General features: G+C 30.3%; 1 protein-coding gene across 1 annotated transcript in view; it reads right to left on the bottom strand.

Moving 5' to 3' along the window:
* Positions 1-20041, bottom strand: part of LOC118200683 (igLON family member 5-like) — a 324052-nt gene that overhangs the window by 33349 nt on the left and 270662 nt on the right. The window contains exon 5 of the mRNA XM_085826055.1: positions 6142-6285. Coding sequence (XP_085682181.1) covers positions 6142-6285 — 144 coding nt within the window. The remainder of the gene's footprint in view (positions 1-6141; positions 6286-20041) is intronic.

The following is a 20041-nucleotide window of genomic DNA, read 5'->3' as shown; positions in this document are numbered from 1 at the left end:
TAAGTAAAAGCCAAACCGGCAATTCTAGTCAGGCCAAATATTTCCGTGAATAGAAGGAATTATGAACCAATGCTGATACTCAAAGAACTTATTCTTATGAAGCATTTTAGTCAATTCAATTTGGAGTAAAAATCAATTACTGTAGAGAAATTCTATTTAACTCGAGTAACCGTCCCCGACACTTTCATATTTATGCATTTGAGTACTATATTATTTGTAGAAATTAAACATTGGAAATTGACATTATGAAATCGAATTCAAAGTAAAGTTGAAATAAACATAGAAGATTACAAAATAAGATAAATAATGCAAACTTTGTAAAAACCTGCCCTGGGTTATTCAATTTAAATTAGCAGACACCTTTGCACAAATCATTTTAATTACAATTTATAAAATCTAGAACAGCGGTCATTTCGTATGATCGCCGGGCTTTCTAGTTAAATTAATAACTGAGCAATGATTAGTTAATATTATGGCAGCAGTTTCTTATATTATGTACTTTGAACTGGAATATTCTAATGCCAGAGATTAGCATATAAAGCTATCCTATTACTAAATCACGGGTGAAAATATTTTGTATACATAGAAGTAAGATTCAGATGCTTCTAATATTCGATAATTAGGATCCACGCCAGTATATTTCTCATATTTTGTAAAAACCGAGACTTTTATAGGAACACATTTGTAAGTTAACTTGGGAAAATAGGTCATACACAAATGTTCCGTATTAAATAGAGAAATTAATACTGGTCACCATCAAGCTAAAATTACAAATCTGATTTTTTGCCGATTTCATTTATATTCCAATTTAATTTGTTTCATATTTTTCATTAATCAAATGTTAGAAATGCATATAAAAGAATTATTACATAAAAATTATACTTTAACCCATTGGGGCCAAACAATAAAATCCACAACCACTGGTAGTTGGACTTGGGTTCAAGGCAGTGTTGGCAGATCTCGCTGTTTTTCGCATTTTGCAAGTTTTCACAAACTTGTGCTACTTAAATTTTAGCCTTTGCGATTTTGCGAAATATTTGCGACCTCCATCATCGGACTTAAAAGATTTTTTTTTAATGTATCGTAGCATGCTTACATGTTAAAGCAATGTATCAATTAAAAATAATTTATATTAAAAACAAAAACAATTTATTTAAGCTTAAATTAGAAGTTCGCATTTGGGAATCTTGTTTACATGTGGGCTTTCCTTTCCAAGGCTGCATAGCCCTACACCGGTATAACGAGGAGGCGAAGGGGAGAAAAAATGGAAAAGAAAGAAAAAAAAAAAAAAACTCCTTTGAGACATCTCATCTTCCGCCCTGTCCCCCGTGAGTTTTGTTTTTAAGTCAGTTCACTCCCCCCAGTTCTATGGTGATAACAAATCGAACAAAAGTAATTGCAATTCGGCACCATATATTGGTATCCAAACAGAGAAAGAAGTGAAATTCATTCTTCTGATTATAATATTGCTAAGAATTAAGCAATGGAAACGACTTAAAATCAAAGCAACGGTATTTCTCTAAATAACAAAAATAAATTTGACAGGGAAAGAACAAGGCTTTCTTAAATAATCAGAATCTGAAAATTGAATTTAATTCATATATAATCGATTCACTGACATTTATTTTAAAATAAAAATTTAAATAAAAACATCTTAGTATGTCATGATGTTTTGTTTTGTTTTGTTAAGGCGCAGCCCGGTTCACCTTGCAAAACAAAGTTTGCCCCATGACCCTATACGGGCTACGCCAAGTATGTCATGATGTATTAAAGTCCTCCGCGTACGGCTCCCGCGATTTCCACGGAATGTGAAATCCATTTCGTAATACGGGTCACATGAAAATAGCGTACGCAAGTTTAACTTATTTTCAATCATAGACTTATTCATAGACAATGTCAAAATTTTCTGAAGGTAATGGGAACTGAATTTGAAGATGTTATTTATTATACAGAAGTGACATGGTCAGTAAGGGGAAAATACTCAAAAGATTTTGCGATTTAAGAACTGAAACAAAAACATTTATGGAAACAAAAGGGAAACCTGTTACAATTTCAAGACGAAGATTGAGTTTTAGATTTAGCTTTTTTAGTAAACATAACAGAACATTTGAATGATTTAAATTTGAGATTTCAAGGAAAAAGTCAACTTATTATTAATATGTCCAAACAATAACAGCGTTTGAAAAAAAGTTAAAATTTTGGCACAATCAAATAAAAGTAAAAGATTTGATATATTTCAGTACTTTGTCTGTACATAAACCTCTGAGTTGCACAAAATGTGTAAAATAAGCTGCATTAATTTTTGAATACCGGCCCAGCGTGCAGAACCATTACACCACGAAGGCACGCTACGGCGGGAGAAATTATATAGCCTTCAAATCTTCAAATGGAATGCATTGAATTACAGAGTGACATTCAACTGAAAGAAAAATTTGAAAATTTTCTTTACTGAAGATTTATAATATTACCTATCCCGCGATAAATATCCTAATTTTCACAATCATGCTTTATTAATGTCTTCAGATTTTGGCAATAATTACATTTGTGAACAATTATTTTCACATATGAAGCATACAAAAAACAAAAATAGGACGAAGATCACCGACAAACATCTTGAAAATGTATTAAGAATTGCAACCTCGTCTGTTGAACCCGATATCGATTTGCTTGTTCAACAAAAGCAAATTCATCCATCTTATTAAGTTGAATTTTCTCCTTAAATTTTAAATTTTTAAATATGTTTTTTTTTAATTTTTCTTCTCATTAAGTTGAATTTTTATGAAATCCAAACTAAATGAAACGAAACTTGTACAAATTGATTATAAATATGTACCTATACATAGATAATTCAAATTATAAAAAAATAAAAAAAGAAAAGTTAATTTACTTTTAATAAAACAATATAGAGCTAATTTTTATTTCAACTTGTTAAAAAATATTATATGTGTGGCCCCACAATTTTTTTTCTAAGCAATGCGGTCCCTCAAATATTTTTTCTTTGCAATTCGGCCCTTAAAAGGTTATAGTTTAGACACCCATGGTTTGGACCTTTAGTATTTGGTACTAATGTTCATTCGATATTTTTTCTTGAATGCTTTGTGCCTAGATCTTGAATGTTAGTTCATTTGAACTACTGGCCTTTGATATTTAATGCTTTGGGAAAGCTAATATGGGAAAAATCATTGTTTTATCTAGATGGTTTTGGTTTGATTTATTGAATTATGGCAAAGCACGCAATGGTTATCTGAATAATGGGAGGCATGTTATGTGGAAGACTTTCTAAGGGAAACTTGCTCATATATACGTTACACGTGGGGAAAACCACGAAAATGGCCATGCAGCCAATTCGTTCGTCTGAAATCGAGCCCAGGTCGGAAGAACCAGTGTTCAGCGATTTTACTACTCGGCTGCTGGTGAGCTGTTTTATCTAGTTATACTGATAGATTTCTGGTTTAGGAATTAGCTGATTACGGCAAAACACCGCGGAGCTATCTGCTAGATGAGGAGGATGCATTTCATGGGAAATAATTCTTACTATACCGTATATGAAAAAAATCACGAAAACATCCACATAGCTCACTGACATGGAAGTTAGAGGCTTTTGTTCTGTGCATGGTCCAGTATACAGTGTGGTATGTGATTTGGTTTCGTTTGTGTGATTATGGCAGAGCCTCCAGCGCTACCTGCCTAAGGGATCACTTCAGAATTATAACCAAAAGCCAAGCATTTGTAAATTGATAAATAAATACGACCTGCAATAAACATCTCCAATTGCTACATGTGGCTAAAAATTCAGAAAAATACACAATAAAATTCTTACATAAAGCACATTTAAAATAATATACAACACTACAAAAATACATAGAAACCATCTAAAAATAAATAAAAAGGAAAACATTCACAAAATCGTCCAACATTACTGCAGGTCTGAAAACTAATTTTAAAACAATTTTCTATCATGATTTATTTACAGGGTTATTTATTGAACTTGCGTAACAGCAGTCAAAACTCAGTTGAAAGTAAGAACATTACTTACGCGAAACTGTTCGAGAAAAAGGCATTTGCATATGTGAAAATATATTAGAAATGAAAGAAGTAAATAAAAAGTTATATGAGACGTTAATTCTTAAATTGGGAAATGCAGAAAATAAGAATGAAAGCTGATTATTTAAACTGCAATTTATTGAAAATAGGTCATCTATTTCCTCATTTATCCTTCAACGGTTGAATCTCCTTTTATAATTTGATAATTTTGAAGATATATTGTATTTCAATGTAATAATTCGGCACTGATAGAGTTGTGGACATGATCATTCTCAAAATTATGGAATGCTGAAAGCAAGGTTTAATGCCACCTTACGTACTTCAATTTAATGCTGTAATATGGCATTAGGTAACCCATACGGATCAGTCACATGAATACTCTCACCATCGTTCAAAGACCTTACCAAGCGTTTTAAGAAGATCAGGTACTAAATGGGATATATGCTTGGGACATTTCATCTGGTTTTCGAAACAATATGCATGCAAAACTTTCTTCCGAGTCACACTTGCAGGTCCAATATTGCCGTTTTTAAACTTATCATCCTAAGATAAAAGAATTTGAATTTTTTTGCCATAATTAATCATTACACATTTACTATTAGACGCTTTAATATTTCTGCATTTAGTTTTTTAGTTAGATTATGTTTATTTCGGAACATAAGAAATTACAATGTATTCATTGGAATTCAAATCCGGACCAACTGGACGTGACTCCAATTACAGCACGAAGGTAAAGGAAGAAGATAATTCCTTACATTTTCGTTCACTTAAAAGACAGCTGGGGAGGGGAATGCTCAATAGCCAAATTCTGTTAATAGCGAACTGTCATCTGAATTTTTGAAAATCGCCAGATATTTTAGATTATTTAATGTATATTATATTAAAATTTCAATACAAAAAATATCGGATTTAAAGCTTAAAATTTCAGAGATCATAAAACACACTTTTTGCTCTGTTTTAAAGCAAGAATGATAAAAACATTAATTGAGCGATTGTCTACATTTAAAAAAAAGTGTATTGCTGTCTGCAGTAGATCGGGGGGCGAGACGTTCCTCACTGGAAAGTTGCTTTTGAGTTTGCTATTTTGTTGCACTTTGTCACGTGTTTGCCATCATGGTACACTTAACGATGAACTAGTCATGTTCGATTTTCATTTCAGCTTCAAGTAAAATGATCCTTATAACATTGCTCTTACATCCAAATTTCGAAACTAAATATTCAAAGCGATTTCTTCAATCTCTGAATGATTCTTTGAATGACGTTCAGTTAATTTTCTTGATTTCACAATTTTGTTATAATTGTAAAATCTTTTGTATCTTAATATTGACTAAAAATTTCATAATTGATAACATTTAATTGAGACTAAAAACAGAACATAAAATAAAATTAAAAGAAATTTTATACAATAAGATTTAATTGAAAATGGATATGATAATTAATGCATTGAAAGGAAAATAATAATGTATTGTAGAGATTAATGGAAATAATAAATAGATTAAGTAATAGATTGTATAGTCCTCCAATTGTATATCGCGAATAATCCAAGCCTGGTGTTCCCAAATAACGAAATTAATTTTAATTTAATTGCATATTCAATTGTATAATCCATTATCTTTTATCATTTTCCAATAATTTAATTGGATTGTCAAATGTATTAACCATTTCCTTTTAAATTTACCGTAGACGCCTCACGCTGTTATTGTTAACGGTATAAAATTGTAGATGAATTCTGAAAATATAATTATTTAATCTATTATTTCCAATAAATTGCAATGATAAATTATTTTTCTTATTATTAATTATCATACCCATTTTATATAAAAGCGTATTGTGTAAAAATCGTTTTTAATTGTATTTTTTAATGAAATGACTACAAATGGAAAAAAAATTCAGTTGCTTCTTCCATTTAATAAAAAAAGCAATTTCCCCAATGGAAGTTTAATCGATTGCATTGAAAATTTGCTTCAGGAGAAAACAAACTGGCTCATTCATCGTAACGTATAGAAACAACAATCTTTTCAGCAGTACAGTGATATACGGAGTTAGGTATGTGAGTTAATGTATTTCTTATTGGAAGTAGAAGTAAACGAACCGTACAGTGGACGTGGACGATTATGTTCCGATCCTTCATCTGTGAGCTGTGGGGCGCAACGACGAATGCTCGGCACGTGTAATTCCCAGCATCTGACGGTTTCAGGTCCCGGATGTACAGGCCGTCTTCTGTTATCGTATGTCGCATGCCTAAGAAAATTGAAACTTATTATAATACAAGAAATACTGCAGCAGAAAGGTTTTATAATAATAGCAAGTAAAAAATTAGTTTCAGAGTTTGCTTTAGTAAGAAAATTACGGTTTAATAAAACTACATAAATAAATATTCATTGATTCATATGTAATTGGAAACTACGTTATGCCAATTACGTATAATATACAGCAGTGATATTATGCAATTCGTTTTCGAACTAAATTGATATCTTAAGAGATCACTAGTCTATACAATCGCATTTAAATTTTCCATCACTAAAATAAAATTACGAAATTTAAAATTTTGTTCATTTTTTCCTCTTAAATTTTCGACCTTATTCTGTGCATAGAGACAATTTTGTTATTTTCATTATTATTCTATTCAGTTATACACATTAAAAGGTATAAATCCTTTACATTAATACATCTTTTACATTGAAAGGTATAAATGTTATTAATTTTTACAGTTACTGCGTTTTACTTTGCTTTGTCTCACCATAATTAATATTACGCTTTTAAATCCTGCACCAATACGTTCAAAAATCTTAATATTAAAAACCAACGCATCAATGTTAATTTTCATAACTAAAATAAAATATGAGAATATTTGAAAATCTAAACATTTAGCATTTAAAAATATTATTTAAAATCATATAGCATATATAACAGAAATTCTAACAGATTATAAATGTTCATAGACTGTAATAAAAGTATGAAATATAAACAGAATTATGCTAAACCCCATTCTAATCTTTTATCCTTCTAAAATGAAATTAATTTCTAAAGCTATGCAAGGTCTGAATAATTTTCTCAGTTTTATATTCCTAAGCGCTAATAGAAATTCCTATTATTTGCGATGTTGCTTTCAAAATTTCTTTTTAAAATTTCTTCCAAAAATTCATTACTTCTAATAACAGATTTAGTATTAAATATAAATATGATCTTTTCTATTAATACAGATTATTCGTCGTAAGAACATTTTTTAATATAATTTTCTCAATGACATGTTCATATACATTTTAATAGAGAAGTTCAGAGAGTGTTCAGTGTGTTGCTTTTGCTTTCTGTAGTTTACTTTCTGTAGTTTTTTCTTTCCAATAGTCATAAGACTAAGTTCATAAAACTAAGTTCATTTTCCATACTTAATTTCTTTTTAAAATTTCTTCCAAAAATTCATTACTTCTAATAACAGATTTAGTATTAAATATAAATATGATCTTTTCTATTAATACAGATTATTCGTCGTAAGAACATTTTTTAATATAATTTTCTCAATGACATGTTCATATACATTTTAATAGAGAAGTTCAGAGAGTGTTCAGTGTGTTGCTTTTGCTTTCTGTAGTTTACTTTCTGTAGTTTTTTCTTTCCAATAGTCATAAGACTAAGTTCATAAAACTAAGTTCATTTTCCATACTTAATTTCTTTTTAAAATTTCTTCCAAAAATTCATTACTTCTAATAACAGATTTAGTATTAAATATAAATATGATCTTTTCTATTAATACAGATTATTCGTCGTAAGAACATTTTTTAATATAATTTTCTCAATGACATGTTCATATACATTTTAATAGAGAAGTTCAGAGAGTGTTCAGTGTGTTGCTTTTGCTTTCTGTAGTTTACTTTCTGTAGTTTTTTCTTTCCAATAGTCATAAGACTAAGTTCATAAAACTAAGTTCATTTTCCATACTTAATTTCTTTTTAAAATTTCTTCCAAAAATTCATTACTTCTAATAACAGATTTAGTATTAAATATAAATATGATCTTTTCTATTAATACAGATTATTCGTCGTAAGAACATTTTTTAATATAATTTTCTCAATGACATGTTCATATACATTTTAATAGAGAAGTTCAGAGAGTGTTCAGTGTGTTGCTTTTGCTTTCTGTAGTTTACTTTCTGTAGTTTTTTCTTTCCAATAGTCATAAGACTAAGTTCATAAAACTAAGTTCATTTTCCATACTTAATTTCTTTTTAAAATTTCTTCCAAAAATTCATTACTTCTAATAACAGATTTAGTATTAAATATAAATATGATCTTTTCTATTAATACAGATTATTCGTCGTAAGAACATTTTTTAATATAATTTTCTCAATGACATGTTCATATACATTTTAATAGAGAAGTTCAGAGAGTGTTCAGTGTGTTGCTTTTGCTTTCTGTAGTTTACTTTCTGTAGTTTTTTCTTTCCAATAGTCATAAGACTAAGTTCATAAAACTAAGTTCATTTTCCATACTTAATTTCTTTTTAAAATTTCTTCCAAAAATTCATTACTTCTAATAACAGATTTAGTATTAAATATAAATATGATCTTTTCTATTAATACAGATTATTCGTCGTAAGAACATTTTTTAATATAATTTTCTCAATGACATGTTCATATACATTTTAATAGAGAAGTTCAGAGAGTGTTCAGTGTGTTGCTTTTGCTTTCTGTAGTTTACTTTCTGTAGTTTTTTCTTTCCAATAGTCATAAGACTAAGTTCATAAAACTAAGTTCATTTTCCATACTTAATTTCTTTTTAAAATTTCTTCCAAAAATTCATTACTTCTAATAACAGATTTAGTATTAAATATAAATATGATCTTTTCTATTAATACAGATTATTCGTCGTAAGAACATTTTTTAATATAATTTTCTCAATGACATGTTCATATACATTTTAATAGAGAAGTTCAGAGAGTGTTCAGTGTGTTGCTTTTGCTTTCTGTAGTTTACTTTCTGTAGTTTTTTCTTTCCAATAGTCATAAGACTAAGTTCATAAAACTAAGTTCATTTTCCATACTTAATTTCTTTTTAAAATTTCTTCCAAAAATTCATTACTTCTAATAACAGATTTAGTATTAAATATAAATATGATCTTTTCTATTAATACAGATTATTCGTCGTAAGAACATTTTTTAATATAATTTTCTCAATGACATGTTCATATACATTTTAATAGAGAAGTTCAGAGAGTGTTCAGTGTGTTGCTTTTGCTTTCTGTAGTTTACTTTCTGTAGTTTTTTCTTTCCAATAGTCATAAGACTAAGTTCATAAAACTAAGTTCATTTTCCATACTTAATTTCTTTTTAAAATTTCTTCCAAAAATTCATTACTTCTAATAACAGATTTAGTATTAAATATAAATATGATCTTTTCTATTAATACAGATTATTCGTCGTAAGAACATTTTTTAATATAATTTTCTCAATGACATGTTCATATACATTTTAATAGAGAAGTTCAGAGAGTGTTCAGTGTGTTGCTTTTGCTTTCTGTAGTTTACTTTCTGTAGTTTTTTCTTTCCAATAGTCATAAGACTAAGTTCATAAAACTAAGTTCATTTTCCATACTTAATTTCTTTTTAAAATTTCTTCCAAAAATTCATTACTTCTAATAACAGATTTAGTATTAAATATAAATATGATCTTTTCTATTAATACAGATTATTCGTCGTAAGAACATTTTTTAATATAATTTTCTCAATGACATGTTCATATACATTTTAATAGAGAAGTTCAGAGAGTGTTCAGTGTGTTGCTTTTGCTTTCTGTAGTTTACTTTCTGTAGTTTTTTCTTTCCAATAGTCATAAGACTAAGTTCATAAAACTAAGTTCATTTTCCATACTTAATTTCTTTTTAAAATTTCTTCCAAAAATTCATTACTTCTAATAACAGATTTAGTATTAAATATAAATATGATCTTTTCTATTAATACAGATTATTCGTCGTAAGAACATTTTTTAATATAATTTTCTCAATGACATGTTCATATACATTTTAATAGAGAAGTTCAGAGAGTGTTCAGTGTGTTGCTTTTGCTTTCTGTAGTTTACTTTCTGTAGTTTTTTCTTTCCAATAGTCATAAGACCTATAAAACTAAGTTCATTTTCCATACTTAATTTAAATTTCTGCGAATTTGCATTAAGGGAAACTTAAATTTAAAAGTGAGTGCATTTCCTCTACGAAAGAGTATACTGATAAAATGCCTCTCCGCAAATTACTAAATGCTATTGCTTTCATTAACGATTAAAAAGTGCAAATTAAATAATGTTAAGTTATTTTTTCTCCTCAATTTTGGTTTCTTTTGAATGTAATGAAACATTTTTTTATTTGTAAGATATCTTTCTTTAAGCCTTTCCAAAACTAATAAAAATTATCTGAAACCTCAAAATGCGAAGAATAATGATGCTTACATTTCCTTCAATAGTGTAAGAGTAAATATAAAAAAACCCTTAAGTATGTTTAATACTATAAATGCAAATAGTTCGAGGACCAACTGTAAAGTAACAAGCATTCGAATGAAACAAATAAGATAAAAATCATTCTTCGAGGACCACTAGTCTCTTTAAAGACCCCAATATGGCAGTTGCTCTACTACTTATAATACTCAGGCCAGTACCAAATGGTCTACAAGACAATGTGGCGCTTGCACACCAGATCTACACGTATGAGTTGTGTACTGGGCCATATAGTCGCAAAGGCCCCCCCCCCTTAAATGTTCCGAGTCGAGTACACGTTAAGAAATTAGCCTGACCCATTATGATCCAGATACAAGCTTCGAATAAAATAGTCCACCGACGCGTAAGGCCTGAACGGTAGGCTTGTAACGAGTAGCTGGTATTACAATTTATAGGTGTTCCGTCAGTCCCCACGCACAGTAACTTCGCACCACTTTTCACTCGACCAGATAATACCACGCGTCTAAAACTGCTGCTTCTCTCGTTCTGGTATAAATTTAATCGTGGCGTGGTGCAAGCATTTCTAGAATTGTTCGAAAAATTACCGATTCCCGCCTAACTACCAACAATCATTCCTGCATTGCTTTTTTGATTTCTTATCGGAAATATACCCTCTTCGTAAGTTCTTCTTTTATAAGCCTGAAGACAATTTTTAAGATTTAGACCTATTATAATTTTCAAATATTTCTAATTTTAAGGTGGTTCTTCGTGAAATGTGCCCATTTGTAATGCGCACAATATTTTGCAATGTTCACCAAATTCTGAATTTGGTGATGAATCTCTGTGGGTGCACAACTCTGCTTACACAAAACGAATCACGACGCTTCTGGTCCGAACGCCAGTTCCTACTGATGCGACACTCTTGCCATTTGTAGCAGGTCATCTCTAACTGCTATTTAAAACAAAATTTTCTGTTAGAGTGTATTTTACCTTCTTATTTTCTTACATAATTATTCATATAGTTGGCTAATAATTAATTTCAGATAATAATAAATGTTCATTAGCTTTTTAAAAAAATAGAAATATGTATACGAAAATTAATTACATTTGCTACTAAGTAAGAAGAAATATTTATGCATATCAAAAAAATGTATAAAGCTAAAATGAAATCAGCGTATTCATAACGAGAATAGTTTCTTCCTTTTAAAAGATTTTAATTTCGGATTATAAATCTATAAAATGCTTCATCTAAGAAATCCCTCCACAAAAATTAATTAAGGATGAAATTTACTTAAAAACATCTGTTATGGATGAGAAGATAGGCCTATTTATTTAAGGAAAACTACATATTCAGGGAGCTTATTAAAAATTAATTGGATATGTTAAACCCCTCATCTTCTAAAAATAATAAAATTTTCAGTGTATGTTCAGCATAAACCTTCCGAAATATCTATTAAAGAAAATTTTATTAGGTAAATATAAAATTAATGCGGAGAATTCATAGTGACAGTAATATTACATATAAAAACCTTAAATATATACTTTTGCACAAAGCCTTATTAGCATATTTTAAATGCATTTTTACACTAATTCTAATAAAAAATATAAAAGTTATAATTTTAATATAATAAGCAGAATATAAATAAAAGCTAGTGATGTGTATGTTCTCGTTATAATTTATTATTTCATGAACAAAATTGTTTTAAAAATTAAAACTTTTATGTCTTTATTCTCATATTCATTAGCTATAGTATTGAGTACAAATACCGATTTTGCTATTGATATATATCATTCTTTAATTTGGGTAAATAATTTTAAAGAATTCCTTAATATAATTTTCTGAATGATATATCAGTCACTATTATGCTCGGGGCATAAAGGTGCGTTTAGCATGTAGCATTTCGTCTATATATATTTTTTCCCATGGACTGTTTATATCTCTTATATCTCTATAAGGTGCATTTAATAAACATGTGGTCCTCAATTATTTTGCACCAATAATTAGAGTACAAGCTGGAGCAAAGCCAGCAGCTGTGTACCCATATAGGCGCATCAGATATTGCCAAGCTGTGCTGAATTTACACCCGAATGTAATGTCGAGGGAGAATATCCACGAGTGCAGTTCGAATGTCTTCTACTGCTCTTTCCCTACCCGCAACCTCTCGATACAACACGGTTGGGTGTGTACTTTGAGTGTTCCCTGTACGCAAACGTTTACAAACATCCATCGAAACCGGGCCATTCGGTTCGTCAGTCATGCTAATAACTATATTGTTCAGGCGGCCAATGATGAGAATAAGATAAATAAAATTATCTCTGAGACTTTTAAATGCTATAAGGTTCATTGGGTAATGTTGGAAATGTACAATATATTATTTGCTGCGGCAGTGTAAGATGTTGTCATGACGATTTATTAACGGGAACGACTGTATTACTTACTGCGTGTATTTTATGAAGTTGCCTTCTCTTGTTAAAGGTACTTTATACATGGTTATTATACTACAATGTTTTCTCTAGTGTGATGTCATTTATTCATAATATGCTTAAAAGCAATTGTGTAAGTAAGCGACGTCCGCTTTGGTAAGAGCCTAACTTTCTTTGTGAACTGGCTTAACTTTGTCCGATGGCCATCGATGTATGTCACGGAGCTTTCCTAGCTAATATTCGATTTATACGACGCGCAGGCGTTTCTCATGGCAAATTGACCAAGAAATCTGGAACGTCCTGGTTACATGTAGAGGTTGAATTTCAGTGTGAAAGACTGAAAATTCCAGCAAACGTTCCAATACCAGTTACTAACTCAAAAGCTCAAGCAAAGAACTAACTAATGCAACAAAAAGAAAAATGTTCGAGTACCACATTATTCCGTTAAGATCTTCTGCGATCCCAGACTTTGTCCATGGGCTCTGGACTGCCGAAAGTCATAGACATTTCCTTACTTATTTTCATCTATAAGAGCTCAGTATAATAATAGCTAAAAGCTGCTTAAGCGCTGAAATTGTCCGTTTGAATGGTATCTGTTTACCAATAATTAATTTACTGTTTAAATAACTAATTACTTTACTTATAAATACTTCATTACTTTACTTATAAATACTTCATGTTTACATTCAAAGAGAACAATTTAAAATAATTACAATAATAAAACTTTTGTTTGAGCATTTAATGGTACGACAACTTCATGGATTTTTTTCTAATTAATTACTTTAATAAATGTAAATTTAAATTAAACAATAACTTTTATTTCTATGTGTAAAGAGAAGAATCAGTGACTTTACGTTTACAAACATCCATCGAAGCGAAGTATTCAAATATTTTGAACCTAGGCTTCAAAATATTTGAATACTTCGCTCACACTCTTGCGTGTCCGTCATTCAGCTGCAGAGCTTTCTAACAGGAGTGTTTGTCAATATTACGCATTTATTGTTTTATTAATCATTTGACTGATCATTTCGAGATAAACATACTGATATAGATCTTTTATCATCAGTGTCCTTTACTTTGCTTCCTACTTCTCGCTCTTTTCTTTTCCTTACTTCCTTACATAGTATTACTATAACTACCACTCTTCCTCTCTCTTTTTTTTCCTTCTTTACCTTCTTACATTTTCTATTTTTCTCATGAGTATCATATTTTTTCCTTATCTTCAAAGAGTCTCTCTCTCCCTGGTATCGGTTTATGTAATTCTCAACGTTTCTTCTCCAGTTACATTTACTGAATTTGTATAGAAACTATTTTCGTAGAAGTCGCTGTAATTTATTGGAAATGTGAATGAAAAATTTCAAACTCTATGAAACTCTATGGTGCTAAGCCATCAAACCAACGCAATAGATCTTTAGTATTGTTGTCAGAAGCAATTATTCCCTTTTTCTTAGAAGTATTAGCATTTTCTAGTATTTTCTTTTTCAATAGGTAACTTTTTAAAGTCATGAGTACATTTAATTTCCGAAGTTTGCGAAGAACGGTTTTTCATAAAATTTTCATTTAGCATGCTTTCATCTAATTCTAACAGACTGAAATTTAAAAGTTTACTTTTCCAATGCTTTTCATTTTTTCCAGGTTTGCCTACAATTCCAAAACTCCGATGCAATTATTTGGAAAGTATTTTTTTTACCTCAAATTAATTATCATAATTTAGCAACACATAATTAGCACTTTTAAATTTTCGTGTAACATGCAAATATTGATGCCTTAAAATAATATTAAGTAAACTATTAAATATATATATAAATAACCAAATCATCAAGATGTTTACAAATCCAGAAATACTCATTGTCATATTTTTATCAGGGACCTTGATACTTTTGCGTCTTCAGTAATAGAATTTACAAAGAATTCAGGAAGTTCTGCTCCTTATGTTTTGCTGTTTGAGGAAAGATCTTTTAGATATCATACTTTCGGATTTCGTATAATATTGTCCCTAGTTCTTTCAATGATATGATAAATATTTTCTTTCTTAGAGGAGAAAAGCATAATACATATAAATTAAATGATAAAAATTATTTTTTGCCTCAGTTTCTAATTTTAAATGGTACTTAAATTTACTAATAATATCTGAGCATTAAAGTACACATAATATTATGGCCAAAAGCGCAAAAATATCTTTTAGACTGTGGGAAATTCAGGAATAACATCATTTTAATTCCCAAAATTCATGGCTAATGTTTATTGCGTGTATCCTAGCGATATCATTTATGAATTCTGTAAGTAATATCACTGTTCTCGTAAAGTCTGCATAAAATCATAAAACTATTGCAGTTTTTGTAAACATTAGGAAAATCTGTAAATCTGATACATATGTTACTTGAAAAGGAGAGTAATTGAACAGAATACAAATCATTGCTTTAAAATAAAAGTAAACTTCTGATGCATTTTGCAATCATCCAAAGTGTCCAGACTCTTTCTAAAAATTAAGCGAACTTAAGTCTAAAGTAACAACTAAAACTTGAAAAGGATGTAACAAACCTTTTATTTAAAACTAAATAGGAAACCAAATAAGAACTCATAAATAAACAATATTTAAAACTAAATAAGAATAGAAAAGGCAATTATGCTTACAAATCAGCCATTCATTTGTGGCAGAATAACTTAAATACAGTTAGTCAAATGTAAACTTTAAATTCAAACAAACTAGTAGCCGAAAGCTACACAACTTAATTTAACACCAAGTTGATTCAAAACTTAACCGGCATGGATATTCACAATCGGTAATTATAATGCAAGGCCGAAAATAACAAATCTTACCTTATCTAGCAACACAGTAAGGCAAGAGACAGAACACGCTTTGTCTTAAAAAAAAAACCTCATATTATATACATGTGAATTAAATTTGAATTCTGATGGAAAAACGGAAGGAAGAAGTGAGAGTAAAGTTCCAAAACATAAAAAAACTGGTTAATCAACATAAAGGAGTCTTACAGTATAACTGATATTCAACAGCGGCATTTTAAACAACTGTATTTTGAAAACTGTTGTTACATTACGTTAAGAATAATATGAACCCATATCTTTGATTTCATTAGGAAGGGACTTGATAATGACCAAATCTATTTTATACTAACAACAACTTTTAAATGAATATTTGACTAGCGTTATGACCTTTTAATTATAACTGCAGTCATATGAATTAATTTGCTCTGTGTGCTTTTTCTTTGGCCGAAATGGTCAAGTATGGTTTCCCTAATGTTTACAAAAACTGCTATAGTTTTATGATTTTATGCAGACTGTAGGAGAACAGTGATGCTACTTACATAATTCATAAATTATACTGCTAGGATACATGCAATAAAGATTAGCCATGAATTTTAGGAGTTAAAACGATGTTATTCTAGAATTTGCCAAATCATCTCTAAGAATATGTTAAATCTGTAAGAGCACAGCATGCAGTTTATTGTATCTTATGTTTTTTTAATTAATATTATCAGGTTCAGTGTTCCTCCTTACTTGCTTTGGGAACATTAAATGAGCTGACTCGGAACAGGGAGCTTACTAAAGCTATGTTCAATAAATGTGGGAAGTAGACAAGATACACAGGAAGGGTATACGAAACCCTTTATTTTTCTCTCTTTACAATGATTTCCGGACTTCGGAATACAGAGACCAACCACTTGTGGTCTGAACGTAAGAATATAAAAATATTAACTAAACTAACTAAACTAACTTTGGATTAATAAACAAGTGTCTAGTTGAAGATTGGCCGTATATTAACAGAAAGGCCGTATGTAGAACAGAGAACTGTTAACACTACGATACGTTTAAAATTATCAAGAGGATTAAACCTCTGGCCTTGAAGGCAACCAGCAACCGAGTAAAACTGCTATGGCAAGCGGCCTGCTCCTAATCACTCTTTCCTCTCTCTTGCTTGGCAAAAAGCCACAACTTAAGTACTTGGCGTTCGCAAGACAAATTTGCATAAATAAGTTAAAGCTTTTAATTCTGGCCGGAAGTAGAAAATAAGGAGTGATAGTAAAGATTTAAAATAAAATAAACGTTAGTAAAACTTAAGATCCTTACAATATATCCAGTTGCAATAAAATATTTCTGCATACTTTTTTGCATTTCTATAGCTGCACCTTTCACAGTACATATTCTTTCTGTACCATTACACTCATTTCATATAGAAGTTTCATATTGTATCAATATTCATAGCAGTGTTTATTCATTACCTTTTATTAATGTTGTTGTTGTTACTTATCTCACTTGTCTGACAGCAACATCAGAACAAGTCAACGCAATTCATTGTGGCAAGGAATGCAAAATTGCGCCTGTCGTTCTTGAGCACCAAACAGGTGATAGTGCGAATTTGCTCAGTTTTGCCCCCAATTTCGATCTAAAGCACCCAGGGGACGGGTTCGAGGGTCTCCCACGCCTCTTCCCCTGCCAAAAACCGTTCGAGAAGACTTTCGGCTCGCCGCATATTTACAATACCCCGGGCCGCACAGACACTATATATTTGCAAACATCCATGCCTTCTCCGGGATTCAAACCTGGGCTCTCCGGTACGGCAGCAGGGGTCACTAACCACTATCCCGGTTGGGCGGCATGTGTTAATAAATGACTATTATAACTGCCTTATAATAGTCTTACAGATTTACTTACAATATCCCGAAGAAATATTGTAAGTAAATCTGTAATAACATTCATGTGTAAATGGTTTTTTTCACACCAGCACCACATGATTGAATTCGCCACCTAAGTGCAATGGCTGCTTTAACAAAGAAGCACTCAATTTTATTATTTAATCTCAAATATTAGCTGTCAAGTTTTACAAAAAACCTAGAACTGCTCTTAAATATTAGCTCTTAGTTTCTAGAAATAAATTAGAAATCAGGAGGATGTATTGAAGGTAGCTCAATCATATCATGCAGACTTCTGTAAATATATTCAATCTCTAATATAAAACAGGTAGTTAAGAATATGTCCTCGTAATACAGTTGAAAAAAATACTCTCATTCTACCTTTAAGTACATTTAAAAGAAACTGGTGTGTTCCAAATATTTAGATTATTCTTAAGAGCTCAGCTTTATATAAATTATGAACAAAATGAAAGGGGGGACAAAAAAGCATACTGCAATATTTGCTGTTAAGATTTAAACAAAAGTATTGCAGTATGCTTTTTTGTCCCCCCTTTCATTTTGTTCATAATTTATATAAAGCTGAGTATAAAGCTGAGAATATATACTGCAATACTTTTGTTTAAATCTTAACAGCAAATATTGCAGTATTAAAAAATTGATAAATTTAGAATTATCATGTAATATGCAATAATTTCCATGATATGTAGGACATAACTCTTTGAGAAAAAATTTAGATGTGTCATTCTTCTTATATATACAATTAAGGGCACACAAAAGCCCTGAACAGCGTGGAGTTAAAATTTACTTTAACCATGGACAGCAATGGATTATCAATCAGAAAAATTTTCAAAGCGGTTGAACACTGTCAACACAATATTTTTACAGAAATGCATGCAAAATCTGCCTGAACGTGAGAGCATACCTCTTGAAATAAGAAAGAATACTTCGCCGGGAATTAAACAAGAAATGAATGTTACTCTCCAAAGAAATTAAAGGTGACACTATTCTTTATATATATAAGAAACAACAGAGTTTGATGCACACTGGTAAACGAAAATGTGTATTTTTAAGTCCAAGACTTCGTTTTTAAAAATAATAAATACTGAAAATTTTTCCCATATAATACTACAATGCAGGTGACAAAGTATATACAAGTACTATGGGTCGAGAAAACAAAAATTAATCTGTTTCCAATGCATAAAAGTCGTTTTTTAGCCAATCGCAAGCCATACATGTAATAGTATATAATATAAGACAATTAAAGGGAAAGTATGAGTCCTGTATTGTGGGGTTGTTTATCGTCCTATGACGAGGACCAAATACTTAATATAGGTAGTATCATGATCAAAGAGATGTATGTGGAAATGCCAGAGAACAAAATAACGCCACAGACAGGAAAGAGCATGCCACTGAAACATCTATAGCAACAAACAACAGAATGATTCTAAGTATTCAGCATAACATATGAAAACTTGCTAGAAAGAAACATGACACATATTTTGCTATGGCCTTTTAGTTAACGTACCTAAATTCAGATGAGAAGATAATGTCATGAAAAAAAAAGAAAGTGCTATCGCTAATCGAGTATGAAGAAACTTGGGTAAATTTGGCAAAGAATGCATGGTATTCCAGTCCTGTTAAAGGCATGTTAGCAGTTTTTGGACTTTTGTAATAAATATATTAATCAGGGTTTTATGTTTTTTGTCTAATGCCTTTTTGGGATAGTTTAGAGGCTAGATTTATTTATTTGAGGAGGAAAACGCACGTAAGTGCTTAAGGGAAAATGCATCTCCGCGGAGGATATACTAAGGAAAACTTACTCCTATTCAAGCTACATATGGAGAAAACTAACCATGCAGACAACTCGCACGCCTGGCATCAAACCCCAGTCAAACTCCATATTTACAATTGATAGTTTAGAGAAAAATATAATGAAATAAATAAAACACATAGTGATACTTGCAGAATTGATAAATTATATAACTAGGGCTCACAAGATATACATTAACCATGAATGGAACAAAATTCCTTCTTAAATCTGGAAAAATAAAACATATTTATATATATTTTTAACATACATACATATATATTAAATAGGTATATTAAAAACCGTTTGTTTATCCTACGAAATGTCTTCTCCTAATGAGCATATGTGAAGCTGAATTTAATACACCTAATGGAATTATCCTGCTTTTAAAGCTGTAAGCACATAATGACGTTTTTGATAAATTTTTCTTGATGACTTTTTTTAAAGTTTAACAATTAAACATTTAAACGGAAAAACAACATTTGTTCGTAAATTAAAAGACGAGAATCAGTAATAATTCACAAACGCTTAAATGTGTCTTTCATAACCTTGCATCAACATCTCAGCCTTGGAATAATTCCCAGGAGATGTGACAACTGAGTCCAAAAATACATAACCTCGTTACCATAGTTCATCCTGTCCTATCCTGACTAGAGAAAAAATTATCTTTTCTTCCAGAAAAGTTTTAAAATATTATTTA

The sequence above is a fragment of the Stegodyphus dumicola genome, chromosome 10 (assembly GCF_044657685.1).
Source record: "Stegodyphus dumicola isolate Sdum_Otavi_A_Nest chromosome 10, ASM4465768v1".
In the NCBI taxonomy this organism is placed as follows: Eukaryota; Metazoa; Arthropoda; class Arachnida; order Araneae; family Eresidae; genus Stegodyphus; species Stegodyphus dumicola.
The sequence above is the reverse complement of the archived record's forward strand: the minus strand, read 5'-3'. Positions and strand labels throughout refer to the sequence as shown.